We start from the raw sequence: 22447 nt of genomic DNA, 5'->3' as shown, positions 1-22447 counted from the left end.
AGGTAGTGGACCCGGATTCCATGCCTACCACTGAAACAGCCACAGCATCTCCAGTCCCAGGCCCGGAACTGGAACAGCAACTAGCACCAGCAAGTGCAACCACATCTTCAAACTCAACGCCAGAGGGCGCCAGCGAGCCAGAACTGGCAGAAGCACAAGACCAGCCATACCCAAAAGGCTCAGCCAGAGCCTGAAATACCCTCAGGTGCACCAGCGGAGAGCGGTTCACCAGCAACGGAAACAACCCCATCACCTACATCGCTTCCAGAGGGACCAAGCCCAAGTCCACAGTCTGAGGAAGAACTGGTGACCCCAGCCTCAAGGGAACAGTTCCAGACTGAGCAGGAAGCAGATGACAGCCTTCAGAAAGCTTGGGCGGCGGCACAGAGCACCCCACCGCCTCTCAGCTCTTCTAATCGATCCCGGTTTATTATAGACCAAGGACTTTTATACAAGGAAATTCTTTCTGGTGGACACCGGGAAGAATGGCAGCCGCAAAAACAGTTGGTGGTTCCAACTAAGTACCGGGGGAAGCTCTTAAGCTTAGCCCATGATCATCCCAGTGGCCATGCTGGGGTGAACAGAACCAAGGACCGGTTGGGAAGTCCTTCCACTGGGAGGGGATGGGCAAGGACGTTGCCAAGTATGTCCGGTCTTGTGAGGTGTGCCAAAGAGTGGGAAAGTCTCAAGACCAGGTCAAGGCCCCTCTCCAGCCACTCCCCATAATTGAGGTCCCATTTCAGCGAGTAGCTGTAGATATTCTGGGTCCTTTCCCAAAAAAGACGCCCAGAGGAAAGCAGTACATACTGACTTTAGTGGACTTTGCTACCCGATGGCCAGAAGCAGTCGCTCTAGGCAACACCAGGGCTAACACTGTGTGCCTGGCCCTAACAGACATCTTTGCCAGGGTAGGTTGGCCCTCCGACATCCTTACAGATTCAGGGTCTAATTTCCTGGCAGGGACCATGGAAAATCTGTGGGAAACTCATGGGGTGAATCACTTGGTTGCCACCCCATACCACCATCAAACCAATGGCCTGGTGGAAAGGTTCAATGGAACTTTGGGGGCCATGATACGAAAATTCATCAACGAATTCTCCAATAATTGGGACCTAGTGTTGCAGCAGTTGCTGTTTGCCTACAGGGCTGTACCACATCCCAGTTTAGGGTTTTCACCATTTGAACTTGTGTATGGTCACGAGGTTAAGGGGCCATTACAGTTGGTGAAGCAGCAATGGGAGGGGTTTACACCTTCTCCAGGAACTAACATTCTGGACTTTGTAAGCAACTTACAAAGCACCCTCCGACACTCTTTAGCCCTTGCTAGAGAGAACCTAAAGGATGCTCAGGAAGAGCAAAAGGCCTGGTATGACAGACATGCCAGAGAACGTTCCTTCAATGTAGGAGACCAGGTTATGGTCTTGAAGGCGCAACAGGCCCATAAGATGGAAGCATCATAGGAAGGGCCATTCACGGTCCAAGAGCGCCTGGGAACTGTAAACTACCTCATAGCATTCCCAATTCCTCACTAAAGCCTAAAGTGTACCATGTTAATTCTCTCAAGCCTTTCTATTCCAGAGACTTACAGGTTTGTCAGTTTACAGTCCAGGGAGATGAGGCTGAGTGGCCTGACGGTGTCTACTACGACGGGAAAAAAGACGGTGGCGTGGAAGAGGTGAACCTCTCAATCACACTGGAACGTCTGCAGCGGCGACAAATCAAGGAGCTGTGCACTAGCTTCGCCCCATTGTTCTCAGCCACCCCAGGACGGACTGAACGGGCATACCACTCCATTGATACAGGTAATGCTCACCCAATCAGAACCCCACCCTACCGGGTGTCTCCTCATGCCCAAGCTGCTATAGAACGGGAGATCCAGAACATGCTACAGATGGGTATAATCCGCCCATCTACCAGTGCATGGGCATCTCCAGTGGTTCTGGTACCCAAACCAGATGGGGAAATACGCTTTTGCATGGACTACCGTAAGCTAAATGCGGTAACTCGTCCGGACAACTATCCAATGCCACGCACCGATGAGCTATTGGAAATGTTGGGACGTGCCCAGTTCATCTCTACAATAGACTTAACCAAGGGGTACTGGCAAGTACCGCTAGATGAACCTGCCAAGGAGAGGTCAGCATTCGTCACCCATGCGGGGGTGTATGAATTCAATGTCCTTCCTTTCGGCCTTCGAAATGCACCCGCCACCTTCCAGAGGCTGGTAGATGGTCTACTAGCTGGACTGGGAGAATTTGCAGTTGCCTACCTCGATGATGTGGCCATTTTTTCAGACTCCTGGCCCGAACACCTACTACACCTGGAAAAGGTCTTTGAGCGCATTAGGCAGGCAGGACTAACTGTTAAGGCCAAAAAGTGTCAAATAGGCCAAAACAGAGTGACTTACCTGGGGCACCAGGTGGGTCGAGGAACCATAAACCCCCTACAGGCCAAGGTGGATGCTATCCAAAAGTGGCCTGTCCCGCGGTCCAAGAAGCAAGTCCAATCCTTCTTAGGCTTGGCCGGATACTACAGGCGATTTTGTACCACACTACAGCCAAATCGCTGCCCACTGACCGACCTGACCAAAAAGACCCAGCCAATGCAGTTAAGTGGACTGATGAGTGTCAAAAGGCCTTTACCCAGCTTAAGGCGATGCTCATGTCTGACCCTGTGCTCAGGGCCCCGGACTTTGACAAGCCATTCCTAGTAACCACAGATGCATCTGAGCGTGGTATAGGAGCAGTGCTCATGCAGGAAGCAACAGATCACAACTTTCATCCTGTCGTGTTTCTCAGCAAGAAACTGTCTGAGAGGGAAAGTCACTGGTCAGTCGGTGAAAAGGAATGCTATGCCATTGTGTACGCCCTGGAAAAGCTACGCCCATATGTTTGGGGACGGCAGTTCCAACTACAAACTGACCATGCTGCACTAAAGTGGCTTCATACTGCCAAGGGGAACAACAAGAAACTTCTTCTTCGTTGGAGTTTAGCTCTCCAAGATTTTGATTTTGAAATTCAGCACATCACAGGAGCTTCTAACAAAGTAGCTGATGCACTCTCCCGTGAGAGTTTCCCAGAATTCAGTAGTTAAAAAGTGTTCTTAAAATGTAGAAGTCTGTTAGTTATATACTTAGGGGTATATGTAAAGGTGCATGTGTTGTATTAATCTGTTTATTTTCAAGTTCTAGAAGGAAATCGCCGCCAGTGAGCTTCCCCACTGTCTGCAATTTGGGGTGCGTGTCATAAACAGATAGCTAAGGGTTAATGTCTCTTTCATCTGGAGCACCTGACCAGAGGACCAATCAGGAAACCGGATTTTTTCAACTCTGGGTGGAGGGAAGTTTGCGTCTGAGTCTTTGTTTTCTGTCTGCCTGCTTTCTCTGAGCTTTGGAGAAGTAGTTCTGCTTTCTAATCTTTTGTTTCTAAGTGTAAGGACAAAGAGATCAGATAGTAAGTTATATGGTTTCTTTTCTTTGGTATTTGCATGAATATAAGTGCTGGAGTGCTTTGATTTGTATTCTTTTTGAATAAGGCTGTTTATTCAATATTCTTTTAAGCAATCGACCCTGTATTTTGTCACCTTAATACAGAGAGACCATTTGTATGTATTTTCTTTCTTTTTATATAAAGCTTTCTTTTTGAGACCTGTTGGAGTTTTCTTTTCTGGGAATTCAGGGAAATTGAATCTGTACTCACCAGGGAATTGGTGGGAGGAAGAAATCAGGGGGAATCTGTGTGTGTTGGATTTGCTAGCCTGATTTTGCATTCCCTCTGGGTGAAGAGGAAAGTGCTTTTGTTTCCAGGACTGGAAACGGAGAGGGGGAGTCACTCTGTTTGAATTCACAGAGCTTGTGTCTGTGTATCTCTCCAGGAGCACCTGGAGGGGGGAAGGGAAAAAAGGATTATTTCCCTTTGTTGTGAGACTCAAGGGATTTGGGTCTTGGGGTCCCCAGGGAAGGTTTTTCAGGGGACCAGAGTGCCCCAAAACACTCTAAATTTTTGGGTGGTGGCAGCAAGTACCAAGTCCAAGCTGGTAGCTAAGCTTGGAGGTTTTCATGCTAACCCCCATATTTTGGACGCTAAGGTCCAAATCTGGGACTAAGGTTATGACAACACCTGCATGTCTCACCAGTCCAAGATGCACTGTCCACTTCTTTGGTTAAATACCTTTTTCAGTTTGTCAGCTTAGTGTTTTCCTCCTACCAAGTAATACATTTCATTTCTTTTCCAGGAATATCTTCCTTTTCAGGAGTTCATTGACAAGGAAAATTTATTGCACATCCTAGTGTCTCTACAATCAGTAGTGAGAGATTTCCAAGGAAATGTAGTAAGTCTGCCCTGAACAGAGAAGTGGGGATAAGTACAATTTTTATATACTTCTGAATACAGCTTAGGTTGACTCGTGTGCATGTCTGTCCATATTTTAAGAGAAGCTCCTAAATTCAGAAGAGATTCCTTCAGTCAGTATATCGTTTCACCTGCTGCTAGCTTCTTGTACAGGACCGTGCAGCTTATCTGGTCTAGGTAACTCAGCATCGGGGGTTGAAGGGATTTTCAAAGTCAGAGGAGCTCTGAGAGTCTCTTTCTAATTCTGGATTAGGAGTCTTCGATTTCTCATTATTTACTTCAATTAACATGTTTTGTGTTTGAGCAGCACCAGCTTCTGCATTCATCTCTTGGATTTTCCCTTTCAAATCAGAGTCAATATTATCTGGGCAAGGTGTATTTTGCTCCAAAGGCTTCCACCTATGGGATTCAGTTTGATTATCCATGGCCATGAAATGTGACACAGAAACTGTTACTCTGCTCCCACCTTTGTTCAAAAAGCTGAAATCTGCACCATGTGTCTGTTGGGAGGTGATGAGTACTGTGTCTGCTTGGCTGTCCAAACCCTGGCTCCCCTGCTCTGATATGTGGGTTGACTGAGAAGAATTTTGTGAGGAGATGTGAGTAGAATCACTTAAACTATCTGAATCACTGAACAAGTTTGGTGACTGGGACCTACCAGCATCTATGGAAGATTGGGGATGGTCCTCGTTTTCAGAACTATCATCTGTAGTTTTAATATCTCGCTTAAAGGAAAACATCCCCATTGTGGCATATCTGCATTCGATTCCTGCTGGCCACTAGTCAATGCACAGGTCAAGCCCGAATGGGTTTCTTCATTTGGATTTCCCAGTATCAAAGGGGAGTCTCGATTGTGGGCTACAACTTGAGCCCAAACTGTATTTTTTTCAGATTCTCTTCTTCATCATCTTCACCATTTGATTCCTCACAGTCTATGAAGTCTACCTGCGAAGACATAGGCATAGTGGTGCTCTGTAACTTCCCATGTTCTCACTACAGCTTCCTTCAGAATTTTCAGATGAAGCCTTTGTCTCAGGCAGCGTTGTCTCCACGTGATGTTTTGGGATCTTATGCCTTACAGGAGTCAATTCTGTATCGAAGAGATCATCACTGCCCTCATCTATCAAGAACAAAAAAGATCGCAATGAGCAATCTCAGAGAATTTAGCAAAGGGATTTATAGGGACTACACAAACTCGGTCAAATACGTATACACAAATTCCATACTTAAACAGTTCTATCTATAGACAGACACCAAATCAATCAATTTATTATGCCAGTGGAGGACTGTGCAGATCTGTATTAATATTGACATGTAATAAATAAACACTTATCACAATCATCATCGTTGGCCAATGGGTACAATTGGTTCCTTATATTGAGTTGTAGCATTTTAATGGATAAGACTCTACCCTCACTTTAGTGGGATTGCCCCAAGTATTGGTATTTGTCATAAGTATTTGTAGGATCAGCCCAGTTGTGGGCACAGAACAAGCAATCACTGTTTCAGGGTATGTCTCGCTATGGGATTATTCTGATTTTACATAAACCGGTTTTGTAAAACATTGTATAAAGTCGAGTGCACGTGGCCACACTAAGCACATTAATTCGGCGGTGTGCGTCCATGTATCAAGGCTAGCGTCGATTTCTGGAGCGTTGCACCATGGGTAGCTATCCCATAGTTCCTGCAGTTTCCCCCCGCCCATTGGAATTCTGGGTTGAGATCCCAATGCATGATGGTGCAAAAACAGTGTCATGGGTGATTCTGGGTAAATGTCGTCACTCATTCCTTCCTTTGTTAAAGCAACGGCAGACAATCATTTCGCGCCCTTTTTCCCTGAATTGCCCTGGCAGACGCCATAGCATGGCAACCATGGAGCCCGTTTTGCCTTTTGTCACTGTCACTGTATGTCTACTGGATGCCGCTGACAGAGGCAGTATTGTGGCGCTACACAGAAGCATTCATTTGCCTTCGCAAGGTAGCAGAGACGGTTATCAGTCATTCTGTACTGTCTGCTGCTGTCATGGGTGCTCCTGGCTGGCCTTCGCTGAGGTCAGCCAGGACCGCAAAGACAAAAATGGAATCAGTCCTGCCTAAAATATGGGGCAAGTGTACTACAGTACTAGAGAACCGGAGAGCACAACCGCTCTGTGTCAGATCCTGCAGAAATGATGAGTGCATGCCATTCTAGGGGGTGCCCCTGCAACAACCCCACCCGTTGCTTCCCCCAACCCTCCTGGACCAGCATTGCAGTGTCCCCCCATTTGCGTGATGAAATAGTAAAGAATGCAGGAATAAGAAACACTGACTTTTTAGTGAAAGAAAATGAGGGGGAGGCAGCCTCCAGCTGCTATGATAGTCCAGGCAGGACATTAAACGGTAGGGGGGAGAGGAGCCCAGCATCCCACTGCTATGATAGTCCAGGTAGTACAGAATCTTTTCTTTAGACATGGGGGGGGGGCGGGATGATGGAGCTCAGCCCCAGTTGCTATGATGAAGACAGTTACCAGCCGTTCTGTACCATCTGCCGGGAGTCATTCCTATTTTACCCAGGCGCCCCCAGCCGACCTCACCTGAGGGCAGCCAGGAGCACTCACGGGATGATGATGAGGACGGCTATCAGTCATCTGTACTGTACCTGTCTGCCACTGGGGAGGGGAGAGGATGCTGCTGTTCAGTGGCGCAGCACCGCGTCTACCAGCAGCATGCAGTAGACATACGGTGACATTGAGAAAGTCAACAAACGATTTTTTTTCCCTTTTCTTTCATGGGGCCGGAGGGGGGGGGTAAATGAGGAGATATACCCAGAACCACCCCGGACAATGTGTTTGACCCTACAGGCATTGGGAGCTCAGCCAAGAATACAATACTTTTCGGAGAACTGCAGGGACTGTGGGATAGCTGGAGTCCTCAGTACCCCCTCCCTCCCTCCATGAGCATCCATTTGAGTCTCTGGCTTCCCGTTACGCTTGTCATGCGGCACTGTGTAGCCTGTAGATTTTTTTTTCAAATGCTTTGGCATTTCGTCTTCTGTAATGGAGCTCTGATCGAACAGATTTGTTTCCCCATACAGCAATCAGATCCAGTATCTCACGTACGGTCCATGCTGGAGCTCTTTTTGGATTTGGGACTGCATTGCCACCCGTGCTAATCAGAGCTCCACGCTGGGCAAACAGGAAATGAAATTCAAAAGTTCGTGGGGCTTTTCCTGTCTACCTGGCCAGTGGATCCAAGTTCAGATTGCTTTCCAGAGCAGTCCCAATAGTGCACTGTGGGATACCGCCCGGAGGCCAATACCATCGATTTGCGGCCACACTAACCCTAATCCGACATGGCAATACCGATTTCAGCGCTACTCCTCTCGTCGGGGAGGAGTACAGAAACCGGTTTAAAGAGCCCTTTATATCGCTATAAAGGGCCTCGTTGTGTGGACGGATTCAGGGTTAAATCGGTTTAACACTGCTAAATTCGATTTAAACGCGTAGTGTAGACCAGGCCTCAGAAAGTAGTTTCAAGAAAACAGGTGTTCCATTCACTAGCTAAAAGCTTATTTTGCTTCAGTGAGCACAGGAGAAAAAAAAAAAGTTGCTACCCCCCACCGCCCCTTAATGTATCTACAAGGACTGCATATCTCGTAATGAGGGACACAAATTTGGTCAAATTTGTGCGCAGTGTCCTTTCGTCACAACTAGAATTGAAATCTATTTGGAAAAGTCATACAGTTGGGGAGTTTGATAAATAAAAAGCTTTTAATTAAGAAAAATCTTACGTATTTCAACTGTGAACTAGCTTTTAACAAGTTGCAGTTCAGACTACAAGCTATGAAAGCAGGGGAAGCCCTTAAATACAGCCCTTGAAACATTATGGTGTGGATCAGATACAGTATTTGTCTTTAAAAGCTGCTGCTGTTCCTGACTGTAACTCCCATTTCACAAGTACCTGGATAATAATTAGGAGTCAAAGAGCTGCATTCATGCTAAACTGAGAAGGTGGTTTTGTAACTGGGAGCACAGCAAGTCACTGTAGTTCAAATAATGTTGGAATTATTTTTAATACATCAAGATAAAAGTTACCTCCTCTGGCCAGACACTTTAGAACCTGCAGCAGTAGTTGAGTGCACTGTCAGGTTTAACCTCAGTCACAGGTTTTCTATTTTATAAAGCTTCAGTCCTCTGTTGACCTGGCATTACCTGAAGCCCAAATTCATTTGGATCTACATTTTCCTCTCTCCATGGGCATTTATACAGCACCTATCAGGAGTAGCTACATGCTAAAGAGTCCACAAAACAGCATTTCATATCTGTTTGCCAGTGCTTGTTTGCTACCCTGTGCTTGATCAGATTGAAGTGGCCAGAAATACCACTTTCAGCTGACATTGGGATTACAGTAGCAGGTCCATGCATGCTTCACTGACCCAAACCTGTCTCCTTTGCTATAATCATCCATCCCTGGAGGATCCTCTTTCCGTACCTGTGTCTGTTAAGTCCATTGTTCTGGATCTCTTCAGTGTTCCAAGTGGTTTATTTGGGCTCGCTATTTATACTGTATGACTTGCAGAGTGGCTTTAAGCTGGTAAGAACAAGGAAAACAGATCTTTAGAACTCTTCAGACATGGAAAAATATTATGCGAGAAGAACAGGAGCAAAATTAAATTGGTTAATTCTTTCAACACCACTGCTTCATGCCTTTCATGCTAGCTACTGAAAAAAAAAAAAAAAGGTGCTAAAGTTACTGATGACATTAAGAGCTGAGGTAAAAAGGTATTGCTTTCATGGTAGGCTGCATGCAATTCAACAGGATCACAGGGCAGCACTCCTGATGCTATCCAGTTAAATGCATTTAAGTATGCACCAGCCACAAAGGTAGGGCAGGCGGAAATGAAGATGAGAATTCAAGACAGACTTTGGAGAAACTCAATGCTGCTGAGTAAGAACGTTTTTCTATGTAAAAGGGTCTCTGTTACAGAGACCAAGCTCCTCACTTGGCCCTTTCCCCTCTAACACTAACTTTGTGTGCTACTATTGCAAAGCTCTTCTGACCCCTGCATTTGCTCACCTGGAAGGGCAGGATTAGAGACACTGGTGACAGCAGGGAACACTGGAACTTTGTACAGAGAAGGTAGGAGTTCAAGTCCCTGTGGAGATTTTTATTTTACTTTTAAGAGGAAGTGTACTACTGAGTTTCTCTAAAGTAGCATTACTAAAGGGGTGAGACAAGGTATAACGAGTTACGTTCAGAGGACAGGGATGTCCCTAATTCAGTTAGCATAAGAGCATCAATGGAGATGCCTAAAAATGAATATATCCAATTCAAAGTAAGAAGTGGGTGTGAATTACACACACCACGTTTAAGAACAGTAACAGAGCAGAATGTAGACATGACAGCTCCTTGAAAACCAAACAGGATGAGGGTGTTGAGTACAGGAGACTAAAGGAGAGTATGAACAGATGGGAAGAAAAGGAAAACCACGCTGGCTATGGAATATCTGGAAGATTCCTGCTTGAAGCAGTGTGTGGGTTGCCATCATCTGCTTTACAGCAGTCAAACTGAAGCACCACCAATATGGTAGCCTACACCAACCAGCCAAACCACACTTACATTTTTACAACTTCATCTGCTGTTGACCCACCGGAACTACGTTGGGATACACATTCACAGGGCAGATATAACCCAGAAATCCTAATTCTAAATAGAGGAAAAGTAGCTTATTACTTACATTGAAATATATATTCATAGACTACCCCATGCAATGCAGATCACAGCACATACACCAAGGAATGTGTTTTGCCAACAGCCTCAAGCTGACCAGTCAGCACAGCTCCACATTCTGGAACCGTGTCAAAGTGGACAACTAGGCTATAATTTAAATAGGACACACAAAATATTTTTCTTATTTTTTTAATTATTATTTTTAAATTAAAAGTTTCCCTGCCCTTCCCTTGCAATATTAAAGGGATTATAAATCTTACTTGGTATTTTAAAACTGCAATCTACTTCCCTAGGAAAGTGAATTGTCCTCCATTGCATATGTATTGGTTCATGATTGGATGGTTATTTTTCAGCATTAACTTGATTTTTTTTTTTTTTGTGGAAGAAACATTTGTATTGTCCTTTTAAATTAAGCCTCATGCTCCTGTACAAAGTGCTGTGATAACACAGAGGTAGGAATTCTCTATGGCATAATTTGGATCAACAGTGACAGCCAGGATATGGAAAAGTTGTATGCTCTGTTCTCTCCCCAGAGCAACAGAAAAGAATAAAACAAGCCAAATGCAATACCTAGACGTTTCCCATTAGAAATGCAACAGTTTTATCTTGTATTCTGAAACAAAAAACAACAAAAAACAAAAAACAGCCACACTTAATTATAGTAGTAGCCCAATCAAAAAAGATTGGAACTATAAAAGGTTCAAAAAAGGGCAACAAAAATTATTAGGATTATGGAACAGCTTCCATATGAGGAGAGATTAATAAGACTGGAACTTTTCAGCTTGGAAAAGAGACGACTAAGGGGGAATATGATAGAGGTCTATAAAATCATGACTGGTGTGGAGAAAGTAAATAAGGAAGTGTTATTTACTCCTTTTCCTAACTAGGGGTCACCAAATGAAATTAATAGGCAGCAGATTTAAAAACAAACAAAAGGAAGTATTTTTTCCACACAGCGCACAGTCAACCTGTGTAACTCCTTGCCAGAGGATGTTGTGAAAGCCAAAACTAACAGGGTTTAAAAAAGAACTAGGTAAGTTAATATAGAATAGGTCCAGCAATCCTATAAGCCAGGATGGGCAGGGATGGTGTCCCTAGCCTGTTTGCCAGAAGCTGGGAAAAGGCGACTGGGCATGGATCATCTGATGATTACCTGTTCTGTTCATTCCCTCTGGGGCACCTGACAGGATACTGGGCTAGATGAACCTTTGGTCTGACCCAGTATGGCCTTATGGTTTTTAATCATAGATAACTGCTAGAGAAATGATATTAGCCCGGGTATTAGGCAGGATTACAACATGGGCTTGCCACAACTATGTTGGAGCAAGGTTATTTTTACAGTACCTCGATCCCTACCTTTTCAACACACTGTCCCCCTCTCATCACCAGACAACTTGTACCAAAGCTTGACAAGTCAGAACGCAACAACCCCTACTCTAAAGTGAACAAAAATGACTTCTAACATTCATTCCTGAAGCAAACACCATTGTACATACCTCACTGTAAGAGGAATGAAAAGAGAAGCAAGCTCTGTATGAACTCTCCCCAGTCCTATAAAGAGACATGGCAAAATAAATATTACTTTTCCCGTTAGTAGTTGCAAGTTTCTTATCAGTAAGTGAACACTATCAAATTATAGGGTAAACAAGTGTGCTCTGAGGAAATCCATTTTAAGGCACAGCAAAGTGGATACTGAACAGGCACCCTCAACTGCACTTCTCTGAGCACTCACCAGTTAACGGCTATGTAAGCACATTCTACTACAATAAGCAAACTCAAAATTGCCAAAAACTTATTTCCGCTGCAGTTTAAGTAGACTTTTGGAATTATTTCAAATTCCAGAGAGGACTAAATAGCTGTGCACAACTCAGGCAAAGCATTAGTGAGCACCCAAATAATGGTTTTATTCATAGCCAAATGCCTTGATATACTCTGTTACCTTACTATTATATTGGTTTTTCTTGTCCTCTCTCCAAACCACATTGTGGAAGGTTGACACCAATTATACGTAAAGGGTTCCATTTCGGGACATATCCACAAGGCAACCTATTCCTCGAAGATAGTCATCATCCTATCAGATAAGGGTGTCAAATGAAAACAGGCAATACAATCATGCCCTTCGTCCCTATGTCATTTAACCTATGTCTCACGTACAATTGTATGGGAACATGAGCAATACCATACCTGACCCAGACCAACCTTCCAAACTAACTCCTTCCCTCTACTGGAATGAGAGTCTTGAAAGACTATGTTCCTCTCTATCCCATCTTGGTCCTTCCATTATCAGAATGGCTTCTCAGAGTGGTATTGGGCCCTGCCCTGCAATGACCCTGTAGGCTATGTATCCCATCTATCCTCCTCCAGTTCTGAAACTTCAGCTTCAAGATTGCTGTACTGGCTTGAGGATCATGAGCTTTTTTGAGCAAGTGCACTCATATACCACCTTGGCCATAGAACAGGTAATCATATATTCTGCTTTATGTGCATTGGCTCTACAATAGTTCAATCTCTTGTGGTATACTTTGTCCAATTACCATTGTGGGTTTAGCATGTGGGTACTAGGTGGTGTGGTGGCCTAACATACCGGGGGTCAGACTAGATGATCTAGGATCTCTTCTGGCCTTAAACTATAACTAGTTTAACCTCCCAACCCCACCCCACCCCCGTTTAATCTGATCTTTGGTCTTCCTCTCCAGAAACTGGGATTTTTTATTCTAGATACTAGTGACACCAGGCAACTGTGGTGCCAACTGGCACGGGTATAGGGGGTGCAAAAGGTTTTACAAGGATCCCCCTGGATCAGATATATGCATATTCACCAAAGGTGGCATGAAGATCTCAGTTGAGAGCAGCAGCCTACAAGTCATAATCATTGCAAAATTTATTATCACAGATCATATTTAAGAAGTTATGCATATATACAAAAAAAATTATGTTAAGGGCTTGGGATTAAGGCAGGTGACATACCACAGCAACATGCCTTTTGGGCAGGTGGTACAGATGCTATCTCCCTGTCAGGTCATATGTGTATTGTACCACCTCACCACATATGTCTATTTGTATACTGGGCCTGAGGCTAAATCAAGAGATTGCAAAATCAACAAGAAAGGAAAGCCACAGGAAGAAAAGATCAGGCAAGGGGTGTCCTGTTAGGAATAAGCACAAAGGATTGTTCTGATAAGTCTACCAGTATGAAGAGACACCCCTGAATCTTCACCAAGGAGACAAGCTAACTGCCTGTTTGTCTTATGAAAGGAGGGTCAAAGCCAGTCTGGCTGTGTAACACTGGAAGGACTTTGCGCAAGCATTATGCTACAAGACATGACAGGATCTAGTTAATTAAGTCTGTGTTCTAAAACGCATGTTATGATTTTATTTTATGTGTAATCATTTGTTTCTAATTATGTCTACCTGCTATTGCTTGAATCTCTGTGGTTTGTTAAATAATCTTCTACTTGATTTCACTACAAACACATCTAAGTGTCGTGTGGTAAGCAGTGTGGTGATCTGAATGGAAGTGGTTAGCTGAGGTGGACTGTTTTTTGGAAGCCACGATCAAGGAATACTATGAAAGTTCAGGGATGGATGATCCAGGAAGATGCTTGGAGAGGGTTTGATGGCTGGAGTGTATCTATTGCTAATATGGGGAGATGAGCGCGAGGAGCACAGCCTATGTAGACTCCGAGGGAAGTGCTTGTGTGCCTGTGACGGTGGAGCTGGGCGTTGACACCAGCAGGCACCAACAAGGCTCCCTCATGCTAAAGGGCAGGTGGTTTCTGAGGTGCCTCACAGCTCTGGATACACCCTGGACACTACACTCTACCCCGATATAATGCTGTCTCAGGAGGCCAACAAAATCGTACCGCGTTATAGGTGAAACTGCATATATCGAACTGCTTTGATCGCCAGAGCGCGCAACCCCGTACCCCGGAGTGCTGCTTTACCGCGTTATAGGTGAAACTGCATTATATCGAACTTGCTTTGATCCGCCAGAGCGCGCAACCCCGTACCCCGGAGTGCTGCTTTACCGCGTTATATCTGAATTTGTGTTATATCAGGTTGCATTATATCATGGTAGAGGTGTATCACAACTAGGTTTTAAGTATGAAATTAAGTTTTTTTGTTGTTTAACTTTTCCTTTACTTTAGTCCAGTAACTACTGGCTCAACTTTTTACTCCCTTCAGTACTGTATTGCCACTCTGTCTGAGCTTCCTCGGGGAACTCTCTGCTTGAGAAGGTTAATATTGTAAAGATTAGTGTCTGCAATCACTCGTTTTAAAAATAAAGTTCACAGTTGATTTACAAAATGATACGCACCCGTGGATGTCGACATGCATGAATCTGAGTGTGCCGATCTGTGGTAACATGGTAGAGGATTTCTGGCATGTTTTTGAACATGTCCAGTTTGTTCACATGGACCTAAAGAAAATATATTTAGTCTTGTAAGTAGCTTCATGCATTTAACAATCTGGAATTGGACTGTACCAATAACCACTCATCAGGAGTAAATCTGCTACCAGAGACCAAGAAAAGGAGAATGGTCAATTACTCAGACATTATCAACAAGGGAAGTAGAGCTAAGGATTTGGCACATGGTTGGCTAATGTCTACAACAGGTAGATACTGTATATTCTAGGAAGGATAGGGACTCCCTGAACATGCTCAGTGACATCAACTGCCCATCAATATCAGGATCTTACTTCTCATATGTAGCCTAGGCAACTGCCCACCATAGAATTCCTTACAGGGCATTCCATGGCTGCCATAGGGTAAAAGAGTAGAATGTGTCTCTTGGAGAATCAAAATGAACTTCTGACTGGAGAACCCAGAAGTTTGAGTAGATAGCAGCCACTGAAGTGGTTTAATTGGCATGGTTACTATGCACCACAAAAGCTCATTTACCAGGTTATCATTAGTATAGTGAACGGAAGTGTGCAAACCTTTCAGACACTGCAGAAGTCCTCTGAATGTTCATTTTCCAGGTCAGTATACTGCGCACAATCAGCACTGAGGTTCTGTTTATAAAGCAGTTATTATGAAAGTGTTACCTTGACTCCAAGTTCTTCACTGAGGTTTGTGAATAAATATTCATATCCATAGGCAGCTTTGCAATTTAGCCATACAACATGATAGCGACTCAGAGTGATCCAGCTTCGCACTAACTCTAATATCCCATTTAAACATTCTTCCTAAAAAGGTTAGAAAAGTTTGTGTGTTTAACTTTGTAGATGTATCCAAGTCACTGGACTTCAGAAATGTTTTAGATCAGTGTTTCTCAACTTCGGAGGTCATGACTCCAAAGGGGTCCCAGGGCGTGTTCAGGGGTCACAAACAGAGCAGTAGCCTTGAGCCCTATGCCACAGGAGGCTCCACAAAGCAAATGTACATGTTTCAGCCCAGAGCCCTGAGTTTAAGGTATGGTATCACTATTTTGGGGGGCGGTGGGCAGCGGGGGGCGAGGGGGAAGAGGGGTCCAAATGGGGTCACCAGCACAAGGTTGAGAAACACCGTTTTAGATAATGTGTTTAAAAAAATTATACAAAAAGACAAAAACACTGATTAATTACATCAATGGCTTTATCTTGAAATTAGACGAAGGTTTTTAATCATCAGAGGAGTGAAGTTCTGGAACAGCCTTCCAAGGGGAGTAGTGGGGGCAAAAGACATATCTGGCTTCAACACTAAGCTTGATAAGTTTATGGAGAGGATGGCATAATGGGATAGCCTAATTTTGGCAATTAATTTGTCTTTGACTACTAGCGGTAAATATGCCCAATGGCTTGTGATGAGATGTTAGATGGGGTGGGATCTGAGTTACTACAGAGAATTCTTTCCTGAGTGCTGGCTGGTGAGTCTTGCCCACATGCTCAGGGTTTAGCTGATCGCCATATTGGGGTCAGGAAGGAATTTTCCTCCAGGGCGATTGCAGAAGCCCTGGGGGGTTTTCGCCTCTCTCTGCAGCATGGGGCACAGGTCACTTGCTGGAAGATTCTCTGCACCCTGAAGTCTTTAAACCACGATTTAAGGACTTCAATGGCTCAGACACAGGTTTGATACAGGAGTGGATGGGTGAGATTCTGTGGCCTGCATTGTGCAGGAGGTCAGACTAGATGATCATAATGGCCCTTTCTGACCTTAAAGTCTATGATTCTATGTGCCTCCAGCTAAAGCTTGGTTGAACTTACTCTGCTTGGTATCTGATAAAATCTGGGATCACAGAACGTGGTGTCTAAATATACACTCTGAATGTCTTTCACTCTGAAAGAGAGAATTGAGATACTGTCATATCAAATACTGCATTGCGATACCCAAGCGTGCCCCATTGACTGATCTAGTCAGAAATTTCTGTCTATTTGAAAATGGAAAAAAAAATTTCATTATGAAAAATGGTGAGTCAAGAGGCCAGATTCTAAACTCTGATTATAGTAACACAAGTTAATTGCCCACAGATTGGGCAAGAGTACAAGCAATTCTTCAATATTGTAGTCCAAACTCCATATAAAATAGATATTAGAAAAGCAATGCAACACATAGATCTTGTATTGTACTATTACTTATGGTGGTATTTATGTCATTGGGGAAACTGCTAATCTCAGCCTGTAAGTGCAATATAAACACACAGATTGTAAATACAGAAACAGCAATTAGTGATTTTAAAGATACAGTGATTTGGGAAATGCTGAGATTTCCTATGTTTTCTTCAACACATGCAAGCCTGTCATTAACATTACTGTTATCAAAATCACAGAGGCAGAGGTTTGATACATTAAGGTAATTGAAGAATTTTTTAAAAAGCCATAATTCAGATTCCAATCCTTGTAACTGTATTAGTACATTTTACAACACAGTAAAGTTAGATTTCTGTCTTATTTCAGATTCTTCTGTAGACTCCTACAGTACTAACACAGTGATCTTTTTAAACTAGCTTCTGTGGCAGCAGTTTTCAGGCCTGTGAAAGCCACCTCCTTATAAAGAGCAGGGGTTCTCAAACTGGGACCCCTCAGGGGGTTGTGAGGTTATTACAAGGGGGGGTCATGAGCTGTTAGTCTCCATGCCAAATCCTGCTTTGCATCCAGCATTTATAATGGTGTTAAATATATTAAAAAGTGTTTTTAATTTATAAGGGGGGGTCGCACTCAGAGGCTTGCTATTTGAAAGGAGTCACCAGTACAAAAGTTTGAGAACAACTGATTAAGAGGAATATGGACTCATTAGAAATGATTTCTGAGAGTCAATTATCAGGGAAACACCTTGCTAAGGACTACGTTTTTAAAACCACAAATTATGTGGGAGCCGAAGGAAAAAGATGTCATAAGTCGTGAATGTCTATGACTAGAGAGTCTCTAAGTCTTTCTAAATTTCACATCCAGATGAGTTCTCGCCAGAAAAAAATAATTTAAGATTTTTTATGAATTTTTTACCTGGTTCCCGAATGCAGGAGCTCCATTCTAGCTGCTTCTCCTTTTGCTAGTCTGAAATCTCCAGTATAAAGTACAGTCCCATTTTGGCCTTGAAACAAAAACCTAGAAATAAAAGCACTAGTTAATTACAGTAACACAAAGTCCTGCAATTGTTGGGCTCCATGATTCATTTCATTTGGAGAATCTGTGCAAATGCAGAGTTTCAGAGAAAGCCCATCATGCAGTAAAGGTAATGGGCCAGATTTATCCTGGCAGTAATTTCACTGAAACTGAATTACAGAAATACAAATTTGGCCCAGTGAATCGAAGTCTGCTTTCACACATGTCCAACCTCATTGTAAACTATGGGGTTTGCATGGGTATTAGCAGGGATAGAATTTGGGCTCAGGTGCATATTGTAGCCACCAGTCCCAGAAATTTACCATAGAAGCTAACTTAAAATGAACTTGTTTTTTAATTTTAATATCACACTGCATCAGAGGATGCTTTATTTTACTAAGTTCTTGCATTGCTTTTTAAATACTGCTGCAGTCCTGAAAGATACTTATTTGTCAGAGTGGGAAAAAAGTGTGTTCCACCTCACTGGGACAAATGAAAATCTTTTAACAAGGAAAAACTAGAGAACATACCAGGCACAAACCAAACAACAGTTTAAAAAGTATCATTTCTTTCTTTCAGTAGTAGCCAGAATTTCCCATCCTTTTCCAAGCAAACACCCCTGATGTCAACTGTGCTTTGCAGTAAGATTTAAGAAGCTTAATATAGGATCAGTCTAGAAGTACCTAACTGGGGAATAGATCTGATGCTAGAGGGCTATTTCATCTCGCAGGACCCAGCCGCTGACCTAGTTATGTAAACCTGAAGCTATAGAAATTCAAATTGAAATAAGACAGATTTTTATCAATGAAGGTAACTAACTATTGGAACAATTCACCAAGTAAAAAGGTCTGCATTACTTGACCTCTTGAACAATCAAGATTGGATGCCTTTCTAAAGACATGGTCTAGCTCAACTAGTTACTGGGCCTGGTGCAGAATTACTGGGTGGAATTCTGTGGCCTATGTTATGCAGGAGTCAGACTAGATGATCACAATTGTTCCTTCTGGCCTTAAAATCTAGAAAGATCTTGGCCCTGATTGAAGATGTGCTGAATTCCTCAACTCTCATTGAAATCACAGGGAGGGTAGGGCCCTATAATAATGTTTACAGAAAGAAGTTAAAAAGGGCTTTCTGAGGGAAGGGAAGGGAAGGGAAGGGAAGGGAAAGGGCAGCATGCAGAAGAAACTGCTTCCCCAGTTTTATCTAGCATAATTATGACATTTTTAAATAAAACTAGGTAATTGAAACCAACTGATGCAAGTTCCCAATTGATTTCCTAAGGGTCATATTTTCCAAACCAAAGCTGAAGTGCATCTGCTAAAAGATAAAAACACATACAGGAAAAAAAATTGTTACTACAAAAATGGTTCCAGAACATAGCAACTGCAACGTAACATGCTCCTAGCAATACACCATATCATATAACCAGTAGAAAAAGCAGGTTCTTTATGTCTGTAGATCTGACACAGCATAATGCTGCTCCAATCCTGAAGGGGTGTTTGGGTGCAACTATAATACTATTAATAATAATATAAGTATTAGTAATTAATCTTCACTAATTTCTTCTAGCTAGAAAAATAGAATCTATTTCTACAAAGAACTGTTCTGGACATTTAAAAATATGCAGAATCTATTGAAAGCACGTACATGACTGATCCTGGGCAGTGACCAGCTGGTAGAAGTGTCACCACTATATCTTCTTTCTAGAAATCAAGAGATATTTTACAGGTTAGGGTTAGTTTGCAGTCTGTGGGACAATACTGGTGACGCTAGAAGTGACAATGATCAGAGTGTACAGATTTATGTAGCCACTTCAACTGCTCTTGGAAAAGTGAGGGTGTCTTCCCCCATACACTGGTCTCAGACCTTGTATGGCAGTGATTTTCCGGGCAACTCCAAGCAGCCAATTAAAGCTCCCACAGATGCTCTAGGACAAATCATACTCCCCTTCTCCCTTGTGCCCTCAGAACTTGCTTACTGAGGGACCAATCTCAAAACACATTGTTTTGCCCTGCATGGGATGTGCAGCACAAAGTGTTGTGTGCATGCGCTTATGTTTCAACCAGCCTTGAAATGAGCTAAGAAGCAATGAAGACTCATGAATTAAAAAATCATGAGAGAAGAAGGAATGGTTGGAGACCTCAGATACAGCAGAGAGAAAGACAGAACAACACTAAGCAGAGAGGGAGAATAAGTGATCCAGACATGGGTCACAGTGGGGAAAAGGTCTCTAAAGTGGCTAAACATGGGTTGGAGCATTTTGGAATCTCATTTCTATCCAGTTAAAGGGAGCAAAAAAAGTGACATTTATGATTTAAATATCACCCTAAAATTTTTCTAAAACAACTTGAAATTGGTTGTTAAAATACTTGTTTGAAATGGTTACCTCACCAGACGCTTCATCGAGTAAAGAAATCTGAGTTGGAGTTTCAACTTCAAGGGCAACCTACAACAAACAGAAAAAATGCATCATAAAATGTAGTTCACATTGTGTCTGATGTATGATTATATCTAGGTGTTGGCTAATGCCACAGACATCTTAAACGTCTACGTGCCCGGGGCAAGCAATCCAAGTCTGCAGAAAAAGGAAAATAAATAAAACTTCCCCAAACACTCACATATTTTCAATTTCAATTAAAAAAAATACATTCTGACAACTGTAAATATGTAATGGATAGAAGCTAACTAAGCCGAGCACACCTGGATCAATGTTAAACCTGAGATCCCAACATTTTTAAGAAGTTGTGTTGATTTTCTCACTATCATATGGTTTAGTTTTGGTTGAGAAAGCAATGACACCAGCCACAAGTGTTAAAAAACAACAACAACAACAACAACAACAACAACAACCTGCACAAACATGAATCAGACTCCCACTTATCCCCTGCCCCCAAAAAATCATGAGATAAGCTTGGGATTTTGTTTTTTAATGACTCAGTTCTTCATTTCTTGTGGGCTTTTAACTTGTAACATTGGGGACATGTTTTGAAGCTTCAATCCTGTGGATTAGAAGCACACTTGACAATAAAAGTTAAGCATCTCATAAAGTAATATGACTCCAAGTGGTGGGGCTTCAATATAAACGACCATGATTTGATCACAAGTCTCACAAGAGCTGGAAACAGAGAGTGGCTTATTGTTCTTCTGCATTAAGGACCATATCATTCCCTAAAGGGAAAATCCAGGAGGCATCAACAAGTTACTCTGAGAACTCTGGGGCTTCCAAAGCATCACTGTGTCATTGGGTGTGGCAGGTATGTCTTCCTGTGGAGAAGACAGGGAGTGCAGCCCTCACAGCCCAGTGATATTGAAATTCCCCAGATCCTGAGCCTCTCCTGTGAAGGAAATGTCTCTCTGTATCATGACCACCACTACATCAGCACAGCTTCCTTTAGCTTCCCATTGATTCCTAGAATCCATCCCCTCACCCCTGAAGGAAGAAGCCACGAAGCAGTTTTTCAGAAATCAGCAAGCTGTTGGAATTTCTGCATTTTAACACAGAGATGCCACGGAGAGGAGTTACCCCCCTATTCTGCCCCATCCTCCTTCCAAATACCCTTGGAGCTTCAAACTAACATACAGTAACTCCTCGCTTAACGTTGTAGTTATGTTCCTGACAAATGCTACTTTAAGCAAAACAGTGTTAAAAGAATCCAATTTCCCTACAAAAATTATTCTAAATAGGTGGGAGGTAAGTTCCAGGGAATTTTTTTTCACCAGACAAAAGACTCTCACTATACACACACACACACAATAAGTTTTAAACAAAAAAATTAACACTGTACACACTAAGTACACTGCCTTTTCAAGTAGATTAGCAAATTGAGACAGCAGCTGTTGCCAGCAAGCTCCCTCTGTCCTGGGCCCTGTCATGTCCCCCTGCTCTGTGGAGATGACTGGATGGGGTAAAGGAGTGGGGGGCAGGAAGGAGGGGAGGGAGACACCCTGACATTAGCACCCCTCTTCCCCCCAGCCTTGCACAGCAAGCAGGAGGCTCCCGAGAGCAGCTCCAAGGCAGAGGGCAGGAGCAGCACATGGCAGTGTGGGGAGGGACAGCTGAACTGCTGGCAACTGATAGCCTGCTGGGCGGCTTCTGCACAGGGAACTTAGGGGGGCAGGGAGCTGATGCGGGGGCTGCCGGTCCACCCTGGTTCCAAGCACCCACCAGCTAACTCCAACGAGCTGCTCTTTCTGCAAGCAGTGGTCAAAGCAGGCGGATGCCAAACAATGTTGTACGGGCGCATTGCGCAACTTTAAACGAGTATTTGATCAGCGACATAACAATGAAACAACATTAACTGGGATGACTTTAAGTGAGGAGTTACCGTACCATATAGAAGCCCCCCTGAACTACTGATGGGGAGAAAAATACTGCTAATTAGGCTCCTTTACTACCCTTAAATTTTCTGTTCAGTTCTGGTGAATATTTCCAAGCATTTCACCTTCTCCTGCCAAAAAGCAGAGAGGATCATTTGGTCTCTACTGGATAAAAACCCAACACTGGGGGAAGACAGGAAGAGTGGGGGTCATCATGGCTTCAAGCAAGAGCTGCAAAACTTGATATCCCAGTTTCTTAGCTAAGCAACCAGTCTACAGGGCACTCTAGGCTCGTTATGATAACAATTAGAGTCAAAGATTCCAGGACCAGAAGGGACCAGTCTGACTTCCTGTATTACAGTTATAGATCTTCCCCAAAATAATACCTGGAGTAGAACTTTTAGAAAAATATCCAATCTTGATTTAAAAATTGTCAGTGAAGAAGAATCTACCATGACCCTTGGTAAACAGTTCCAGTAGTTAATATTCTCACCATTAAAATGTACCTTATTTCCAATCTGAATTTGCCTGGCTTTAATTACCAGCCATTG

The 22447-nt window shown here is 43.2% G+C and overlaps 1 protein-coding gene across 1 annotated transcript in view; it reads right to left on the bottom strand.

Moving 5' to 3' along the window:
* Positions 1 to 22447, bottom strand: part of DCLRE1C (DNA cross-link repair 1C) — a 38699-nt gene that overhangs the window by 2211 nt on the left and 14041 nt on the right. The window contains 21 exon segments of the mRNA XM_030564364.1: positions 4119 to 4505; positions 4507 to 4554; positions 4556 to 5080; positions 5083 to 5246; positions 5249 to 5320; positions 5323 to 5469; positions 8820 to 8872; positions 8874 to 8918; positions 9948 to 9978; positions 9981 to 10028; positions 10833 to 10839; positions 11555 to 11609; positions 11998 to 12052; positions 12055 to 12111; positions 12114 to 12129; positions 14377 to 14478; positions 15108 to 15248; positions 16245 to 16317; positions 17481 to 17582; positions 19227 to 19282; positions 19966 to 20025. Coding sequence (XP_030420224.1) covers positions 4464 to 4505; positions 4507 to 4554; positions 4556 to 5080; positions 5083 to 5246; positions 5249 to 5320; positions 5323 to 5469; positions 8820 to 8872; positions 8874 to 8918; positions 9948 to 9978; positions 9981 to 10028; positions 10833 to 10839; positions 11555 to 11609; positions 11998 to 12052; positions 12055 to 12111; positions 12114 to 12129; positions 14377 to 14478; positions 15108 to 15248; positions 16245 to 16317; positions 17481 to 17582; positions 19227 to 19282; positions 19966 to 20025 — 1899 coding nt within the window. The 3' untranslated portion in view covers positions 4119 to 4463.

The sequence above is a fragment of the Gopherus evgoodei genome, chromosome 1 (genome assembly GCF_007399415.2).
Source record: "Gopherus evgoodei ecotype Sinaloan lineage chromosome 1, rGopEvg1_v1.p, whole genome shotgun sequence".
Classification (NCBI taxonomy): Eukaryota; Metazoa; Chordata; order Testudines; family Testudinidae; genus Gopherus; species Gopherus evgoodei.
This window is presented reverse-complemented; position numbering and strand designations above follow the sequence as displayed.